Source organism: Chanodichthys erythropterus, chromosome 7 (genome assembly GCF_024489055.1).
Source record: "Chanodichthys erythropterus isolate Z2021 chromosome 7, ASM2448905v1, whole genome shotgun sequence".
Classification (NCBI taxonomy): Eukaryota; Metazoa; Chordata; class Actinopteri; order Cypriniformes; family Xenocyprididae; genus Chanodichthys; species Chanodichthys erythropterus.
In genome coordinates this window covers 11,399,795-11,409,487 of record NC_090227.1, presented here as the reverse complement: position 1 = coordinate 11,409,487, position 9,693 = coordinate 11,399,795, and the positions used below count along the sequence as shown (strand labels likewise).

The window sequence follows — 9,693 nt, the reverse complement described above, 5'->3', positions numbered from 1 at the left end:
TTCACCCATGAAACGTAATGTGCTGTGTCATTATACCGCCAGGCCACGGAAGCGGGACACACTCCTGATGGCTTGGTTCGTTACTCTTAATAGCACAACAATAGAAACATCTGTCCAGCCTTTCTCTGCCTATTACCAATCCGTCTGTCCTTGATCCCAAAAACACTCCAACTCTGCATGGTACAGGATGACTTACATTCAGCAATCTGTATATTTGCACAATTTTCTGCAATTAAAAAATATATTTATATATTGTGTGCGTAAGTGTGGGTTCTTATTACAACTGAATGTCATGACGTTTTATATATAATATTAGTAATATATGCAGTCATATGTGCAAGGTTTCTCTGAAGTTTGGATCAGGAACTAATGTATATGCATATTAATGCAAGCAGAGGCCCCCAGGTGAACCCGGAAGTGTGTTTTCTGCGCCCATGGCATTAAGGAGGTTCTGCCAAACAAATTACCTTTATTCATGCATTATTCACGCGCATACTGCAACTTCCTAGGGTCATCTGATTTTTCATATAAAGCATAATTGTCATAACACTTCATTCCATTCCACTTACTTTTTTATTGTAATTATTATTATATGGTATAACAGTGTGAGGTTGATCATGCTATATATCCAGCAGAAGGCTTTCCTATTTAATAGCAATGGGGTGCATCTTCCTTAATAAGTGACGTCAAAGGAGCCTGGACCAGCGCGCATGCGCGGGAAAGCGGAGCGGCAGCCGCAGCACGGAGCAGTGAGCGAAACAACAGCAGACATGGCAAGAGATGGCGAGGGACGCGAGCACACCGACACCATGCACTGCTGAAGGGACGGGGGCCTTAATATTAAAACAAAATTACAAAACTTTATAAAACATAGAAAAAGGGAAGAAAAAAAACAGAAAAGAAAGCAAAGAAAAAATATTCAAGATAAAAAAACAGAACTTTTCCAATGAGAGCACTTCTGTGGACACTGCTCCGCTATATCAGATAGATGATTTGTCCACACGCTTGCACGTATAATGAACGCCCAGCTGTCGATGGAGAACATTGGCGATCTGCACGGAGTGAGCCATGAACCGGTCCCCAGCGCGGCGGATCTCATGACCGGAGACAGCGCTCATCACAGGAGCCATCGGAGCAGCCTGTCAGCCCATGCGCGCTCCATGGGCATGGCATCAATCCTGGACAGCGGCGACTATCATCACCATCGGCCCCCGGAGCACCCCGGGCTCGCAACGCACCTGCACCCGGCCATGAGCATGGCGTGCGAGGCTCCCCCCGGGATGAGCATGAGCAGCACCTACACCACCCTCACCCCGCTGCAGCCCTTACCGCCCATCTCCACCGTCTCCGACAAATTCCCGCACCACCATCATCACCACCATCACCACCACCATCATCACCCGCACCAAAGGATCCCGGGGAACGTCAGCGGGAGCTTCACCTTGATGAGGGACGATAGGGGTCTAGCCCCGATGAACAACCTCTACTCTCCCTACCACAAGGACGTCGCCAGCATGGGACAGAGCTTGTCGCCCCTGTCCGGATCCGGTTTGAGCGGCATCCACAACTCCCAGCAGGGGCTGCCGCCCTACGCGCACCCCGGGGCCACCATGCCCGCCGAGAAGATGCTCACACCCAACGGATTCGAGGCACACCACCCCGCGATGTTGGCTCGACACGGGGAGCAGCACATGAGCGCGTCTTCGGCGAGCATGGTGCCGATCAACGGCATCCACCATCACCCGCACGCCCATCTCAACGCCCAGGGCCACGGGCAGGTGCTGGGCTCCACTCGGGAGCAGAACCACTCCTCCGCGCCCGGATCGCAGCTCAACAACGGCAGCAGTTCGGGACAGATGGAAGAGGTCAATACCAAAGAAGTGGCCCAAAGGATCACAACGGAACTGAAAAGATACAGCATTCCGCAAGCCATCTTCGCCCAGAGAGTGCTGTGCCGCTCGCAAGGGACGCTTTCGGACCTGCTCCGGAACCCTAAGCCCTGGAGCAAGCTCAAGTCTGGTCGGGAAACCTTCCGCAGGATGTGGAAATGGTTGCAGGAGCCTGAGTTCCAGAGAATGTCAGCGCTCAGGCTCGCAGGTGAGAGAACAATAGGTAATACACACTTCTTCTCTTCTCCTCAGTATATCACTCTCATTTCATTGCCTTCAAATGCATTTCATGACTGACCAGCGTTCATCGTTTTTGCGACGCTTTTTGGAGGTTTCCTACTAAGCTTACATTTTAGATTTTGCGATGTTATTATGTGCTTGTTGTGCCACTTCAAACTTGAGGTTTGTTCTCGATGTAGAAAATTGATTCCGCGCGTGCAATGGGTTTGTTTTGTTTTGGTTTGCTTGTTTGTTTTGGGCTATTTGATGAGCAATTTGACCATGCAGATCATGGACGGGTCAACAGAAATAGTTTGATCAGAAATGTGCGTCTGGAAGCCTCGGTGGCCCATTGTCTCTATGTGAAAATGGATGCAGTGTCCCGATGTCCACATGTCTGTGCAGCCCGTTAATAACCACTGATGATAATGTTGTGGTGAAACAACATGAATCGTATCGTGAATATAGGCTATTTAGTTTTTGAACAGGTGTGTGTAAATATGTTACTGTGTTCGCTGAACGCACTACTGAAATGGGCTCTGAATGTGTGTCGCAGTGTGTTTGCAAGAAAAGGGACTTGTTTTCTTCTTCTGGTTGGATCTCTTCATCTATTGTCCAGCTCCAGTGACGTGTTCTCTGTGTAGGTTTTCTTAATTAACTGATTGGGGCTCCATTAATTTGCCTCACGAGAATTAGAATCAATTGGCTGGCGGCTTTGGGGGCCACTGATCCGTTCAAAGCAAGTGAGATGGAAAAAAAAGAGAGCATCTCAAATACTAGTGTCCCTCTGTTTTACACCACTCCATCATAACTGTCATCACAGTTATAAGAGTAATTCATTTCTGCATCTGAGAAAAGGTTAAAAAAACGAAAATTTAATCGCAAAAAAATAAAGTATGAGGAGAGGTTTATATCGATTTTAAATTTACGCTCTCTCTTTGTGTCATTATCTTAGTCTTGTGCGCACACACCATCAGTCTACTCTTTATTTTACATTCTTAGTTGCGCTCGATTTCCTTTCTCTATATCGAAGTTTTGCTTTCATTATAAATATCCGTCAAACTGAGGTTTGGCTGATGTTTGTTTGGTTTTGTTTGATTCAGATTCGGCCTTGCTCTGTAATTTTTGCCCCACATTCGTAGTAAAAAGTACACATAAATTTACAATACAATTTTAGTAACTCACGTTTCTATAAGAACAGTATTATAGAGAACATGTTTACATTCACGTAATGATTTTCATAGGCTGTGTATTTTGTTTTTAAATAGTTTTAAATATTAAATAATAATAATAAAAAAATACTGAACGTTCTAATTACATGTCAGTTAAATTTCGTTTCTTTTGGTTAGCGAGATTATTTTCATATTCCGTTAAATGATATTGAAATTAGTAAAGGTTCCAGACACAGTGATGTATATTATTGATCGAGTACACATGGTTGAGGGTATGTGATCGGCCTACTGAGAGGTAAATATAGAATTGGTATATTGATTATTCAAATTCAGTTCCCTTCTCCTTTTCCTTAGTAATTTAAGACAGTAGACCACTCAGCAGTCTTTCACATCACTGCCTTTACACCTTTTTCACACGCGAGATTTTTATGCTGTGAATTTGTCGTTCGCGCTTCTATTCAACTGAATTTTCTCAGCTCTTTATATTTATTTTAGCATATGTTTATTATGAGGAATCAGCATTTTATTATTTTTTAAAAGGCCATCCTGGTCTAATTTTATTAGAAAAATAAATATGTATTTTCATTGTAGCATACCTTAAATAGTTTGTATTTGCGTAATTTTGTTTAAAAGGTAAAAAAAGATAATTAATTATAATGTTAATGTTAATCGTTAATAATTTTTCTATTAGATAATATTTGGGAATAAAAATGAAAAACTGAAGAAAACCCAGACACCCATTGCAAACTACTCCATGAAAGAAATTATTGTAATATTATAAAAAGTTGGCCACATAGTGCATATTAAAATATATCAAATAATGTATTACAGATTATACAAATTTACATCTAAACATTTCACGAAAACAACTGCTATCTAAAAAGCCGTGAGCCATTTTAAGTATTTAAACGTCTGAACCCAAATGTACATATGCGGCTTCGCTAAAACTTCATAACTAACTTTGAATCAACATCTCTAATAATAATTCATAAGTATTATTGAATCATAACATGCGTAAAAGACCAGTAATTGATATGTAGCACATATCTGATTTTCTGCTCTGTTATTTTAGGCTATACTGCAATATTACACAGGCTATATATAACGATGTAATATAATTATATGGTATAATATCGACTTAATAGTCCAGAGCGTAAGATTAGACTGGAGTTTTGTTTTTTTTTGCATGGGGCTACTGTGAAATGAGTGACCGTGGGCGCGCCCTCGCCCTCGTGTGCGCGCTTATCTGGCGCCTGTCTAATGATTTGCAGACAAACAGTACCTATTTGTGATGATCAAATGTGCTGAAGGATAAAGAGGATCGCAGTTATTTCCCTGGGAATCTGCTTGGGTCTCGTCACAGTGGCCTTGTGCATGGACACAGTTTTGATTTATGACACATGATAGCGAGCTCATTTGCTTTTTGTTAATATTTACCCAGTTTCAAACTGTTTTCCTTGTGCATAGTTTCCTTCTTTATTTTTTTAACCCGACTAGAATTTTTTACACGACTATCAAATTTACCTCTTTGTATAGCAATTCAATAAAACAGACATATATAAACTCTTAGAATAATTCGTTTTATTAAATATTTAATAATTGATTTAAATATTATGAATATTCAAATAATATTCAAAATATTTACTTAGCCTAATATGATCTATTTGAATATTACATTTTCAAATGAGTACGCTTGTCTAAACTTTTGCATGTAAATAGGAAATGCGCTTTAGAATGAACTCAGATGCAAATCTGTGTTTTACATATTAATGAGTTGAGATGGTTTAAGAAAACACTTGACGAATCAAGTGTATTCTATGTGTGTGACGTTCAAGTAAATGCCTACTTTAAGCGGTTTCGCACCGTCTTTTAGCGCCCCCTTGTGGTTTTTTGAAGCTAAACCGTTATGCCGCCACTGTGAATGTACACGCACAAAAACAGAAAACCTCAGTAGTCGTCTTTACTCAAAAAGACTGCTTATTGTGGTTTAAGAAGCTTTTTTATTAATATTATTGTCATTATAGGAAGTGATCATATTAGTTGTAACAGTGTATCTGCCATGCATGCGGCTAGATTTAAGCACCACGGACAGTTCCAGATGCTTTATTCATAGTGTACATGAAATGACAATACAAACCCTCCAAAAAGCAGCATGTTATTCCATTTTTTTGACTGATTTGCATTAAGAACCATTTAGAAAACCTCATACTATCACAGCAAATGAGTCTACATCAGAATGTCCAGTTTCTTTTACATGTTAGGCAATTATGTCTGACTTTTGCATGTCGACCTTTTGTTCTTTCAGCGTGCAAGAGAAAGGAGCAGGAGCACGGTAAAGGCGAGCGGGGGAGCATCTCCAAGAAGCCCCGGCTGGTCTTCACTGATGTCCAGCGTCGGACTTTACATGCAATATTCAAAGAAAACAAGCGCCCGTCCAAAGAGTTACAAATCACCATCTCTCAGCAGCTGGGCCTGGAGCTCGCCACCGTCAGCAACTTCTTCATGAACGCGCGTCGACGGAGCCTTGATAAGTGGCTGGACGACGGCAGCTCCAACTCAGCCAACTCCTCCTCCTCCAGCACTTGTACCAAAGCATGATGGAGTAATGGCTGCATTATGGGGAAAAAAACAAAACAAAACAAAAAAAACTTCGGTGGAAAAGCTTTAAACAAAGAAAACTTAACAAGAGACAATTTTAGACAGCGTTTGCCCTTAAAACTTGTACAGTACCGATATTTATAATATCCAAAGAAAAACACCAAAGACTGCTTTGACCCCCATTTAGGACTTTGTTCGTTTATGTCTGACATTCTACAAAAAAAAAAAAAAAAAGAAAAGAAAAGAAAAACGTTACACTTCAATCACTGGTCGTTCCCCATCTCAACACAATCCCCTAACTTACATCTCAAAGTCTTTATTTTTTCAAGTGATCGGTTGCTTTCAGAAACTTTTTCTCATCAATGATTGGTCATTCTCTCAAACGTGGAGTGATTGTTATTCACTCTGATGTCAGATTCCATCATTGAGGGGCTTGACCTGCAGGTGTAATGCCTCACCTCTGTGTTTTTAGGCATCCCAGATCTAGCCAGGGATGCCAAATATAATCAGGTGGTGTAGAATCTTGACAAAGGTTGCCTGAATGTCACCCTCAGGATAGTGCTTTCTTCCTAATTGTTGGAAAAGTTACATAGGAACCTAAAAAATACATGTGAACTTGCCATCTTCACTTCTTATCAATCACAGATGGTAGAACCAAAGAAACATGTGTATTTTATTACTATTATTATTTTAAAATCAGGCAAAACTTCCTCTTATCAAGACACTCTGTGACAGGTCCATTCAGGTGACTCCGTAAATGAAATATGGACTGCGTGTCCTGTAGCCATTTAACATATAATTAAGTCTCTTATTTGTCCTAACGAACAAACTAGTAGTAATCAAGCATGTCTCTGTGAGGACACATCTGTGCCCGCACCCCATTCCTGCCTCGGTCCTTTCTTGTGATTATTTCAGGGAGATTTTTGCTAGCTTTAACCTGCCTTTTTTACCTGTATTTTAAATGTTTCAATGCCAGTTGCTGAAAACCAAAGATAAAGTTACACTAACTAGCATCTGTCACCGTTTCATACCCACATCCATCAGTCAAACATAGCTTATAAGGAGATATTGAGTTTCGCAGACTCTCGTTTAATGATGTCTGGGTGAAATAACACAGGGTTTTTGTCATTTATCATAATTAGCTTTGTCTGCATGCACATGTTAATTGTCATTCGAGGAAGCAGGAGGAAATTCAGGTTGTTTTGTGTTACATTTCATTTCACAGACTTATTTCATTGCATACAACCAACTTTCTCATCCTTAATGTAGCGTTTGAATGACTGGTGGCTGTCAGCATGCTTTCACATACCCATAAGCCGTCATGTGGTTTAATTTCCCCTTTCAGCCCACTTAGATGCTGTTTTTATTTCTTTATAGAAGGCTATTTCATTGTCTAATGCATCATTTTCACGCCATCGACCATCAACGCCACCGCAGTGTCCCCATTCGGGCCCAGAACCCAATACCCCGCCTGGAAAGAGAGAGAGGGAGCATTCTATGCATTTCACAACTAGGAAGAAAGCATTATTGAGACCGAAGCAGGGTGATGCGTTCGCTTCATATAATAGACTCACTCAAACTCACAAGATATCTGGCCTTGTTGTCTCTTGTGGTGTGTTTTAGCTTTAAAATATATTTGGTATTTACGACTATTACAACATCGAAGCATATATAAAAGAGCGCTGCTTCCTCATGTAGAAAAGCAGAAAAATGACAAAAAAAAACAAACAAAAAAAAACATGTTAAGACCTGCTGATATTTATAGTGTGAACCAAAGATGCTACCTCAGTCCGTTTCCATTTGTGATTTCTATCAAAGTAATGATACCAAAGAATACCAAAGATTTGTTCTCTTTGCACGGCCTAAATGAATGATAAGGTGGATGAATAGATGGTGTGTTTCCACTCCTTTCCCCCCTGCCTCCTCCTCTCCTTCGCTCTCTATCACTCATCCGTGCTCATAACAGCGCCCTCGGCAGACATGTTTTAAACTCACAGGACGAGTGCCTTGCTTGAACCAAAGTGTTAAACCGCCGTTGACCTCTCGACACCCACCTTTTAACTCTCGGAATACCTCAGCCTGTGGAAGGGCCACTGATGAAGAAAAAATGGAATATTTCTTCATTTCTCTCTCACCGTGGTGCTTTTGCCAGTGCAACCATGCAATGAAAACATACCAAAGGAATTTCTCTTGCTTTCTCCAACTCTCACTGACAAACCAAAGCTCCTGCCACCTCCCTTTTAAACGCCCAGCCAAATCTGCCGCTTGCCCCGCCCCCTCACCGCGTCACCAGTGGGTGTGTCCACCGATTAGGCCGTGCACGTCTTTAACAATATCTGAATACCTCATAGTAATAAATTTTCACAGTTCTGTTGTATAGAGAGTTTATGTGATTAAGGCAGAACTAACTAGTTTGGTAATCATTGATGTTACTTCGGGAAAAAGCTTTATGAGTATTTATTTTGACGGTTTTGGCTAAAGTGCTCAGTTTTGGTCACCAAAGGCGAGTTTCTGAGATAGAAGCCTGAAACTTGCAGAAAGAAAAAGAAGCTTATTTTTTTTAAAGCCTTGTGTTATTCCGATACTCTTAAGGATGTTTGACTATTCTTTTTTACAGGGTAAAACCAACTGCTGTGATTCTGTGTCTATATTCGTTCACTTTCTTCTACTACGGTGTTGTGATTTCCGTTAATTTAATTGCATTTTTGTATCGCTTAACCTCTGTTTAATTTATGTATTTGTAGAAAATATAGATTTGTACATAGTAGGTTTTTTGAAAAAAAACAAAACAAACAAAAAACAAACAAAAAAAATGGACATTTATTTTATTTTACAGCCTTATGTCTGAAGTGTAGATATATTGATGAATTTCCATTCCTCTGTGTTTGTATGTTAGATGGCACTTTGGCCCTTGTACTAATACACTGCCAGAGATCCGAACGGTCCGCCCACAGAGACCCGACCTCATTGCGGCGAAAAAAGCAGTGTATGATGTTTTTAGTTGATTTATTTTATTTTTTTTAATGTTATTTAAATGTCCAGAATGATTTTGTCCTTTGTACTTCAAATCATTGTTTTATGGGTATTGCTGCACATCCAAAGATTTTCTAACCAAACCAAAAAGTGGGAGGGGGGAGGGGGGGACGAAAGAAAGAAAGTAGTGTAATTTTTGCATAATCACTGGCGTTTGTGAGGTTATTTGCTGTCTGCACGGGTATGAACCAGTAGAGGGCATAGTGGGACATTGCAGACAAGCTTAGTAGGGGGCATTTACTGCTAAACAGTACAATCTGTGGCTTTTGGGAAGGAGGGCTACAAGTCCTGCTGTGTCAGACACTGAGAGGGTGGAGCGTGGGCGGGGCAGCAGGTCTGCCGGGGGCGGGGCCACGTCGCTGGGTTGATTTTTAATTGACGTGGCACTGCTGCCTAGATCCATCTGATATGTCAATTTTGGTTCGAACGTGTGTACTGACAATGAGCAAAGTCTAATAAATCTGCAAAGTAAACAGGAATTGATGTGTGCATGTATGGGGAGGGCGAAAGTGTGTGTCTAATGTTGTATGTTGAAGGTGACGAAACTTCTGCTCCACTAGTGGCACCAAACAGATCTGCAGAAAACAAGTTTCAAACATTCTTCCCGTCTTCCACAGTTTGGATTATCTGAGGAATTCTAAATTACCCCAAAAATTGGTTACTGGCAAAACATATGCCATTATGTTTGCAAAACTTTTGTTTGGTCAGAATACATGGTTAACTTTAAATAGACAAATGCTTTGTGCCTACATAATGGAAAACTGCAAACCCCTCAGTATCAG

General features: G+C 40.8%; 1 protein-coding gene across 2 annotated transcripts; it reads left to right on the top strand.

Moving 5' to 3' along the window:
- Nucleotides 1-793: 793 nt before the first annotated feature.
- Nucleotides 794-8,994, top strand: onecut1 (one cut homeobox 1). Of its 2 annotated transcripts, none has more exons than XM_067389016.1 (2): nt 794-2,097; nt 5,586-8,994. In XM_067389016.1, the coding sequence occupies exons 1-2, from the start codon at nt 1,017-1,019 to the stop codon at nt 5,876-5,878; spliced, it is 1,374 nt and encodes a 457-aa protein (XP_067245117.1). In that variant the 5' UTR covers nt 794-1,016; the 3' UTR covers nt 5,879-8,994. The 2 variants fall into 2 exon arrangements, with proteins under 2 accessions (XP_067245117.1, XP_067245116.1); XM_067389015.1 differs by having other exon boundaries at nt 794-2,112.
- Nucleotides 8,995-9,693: the final 699 nt, after the last annotated feature.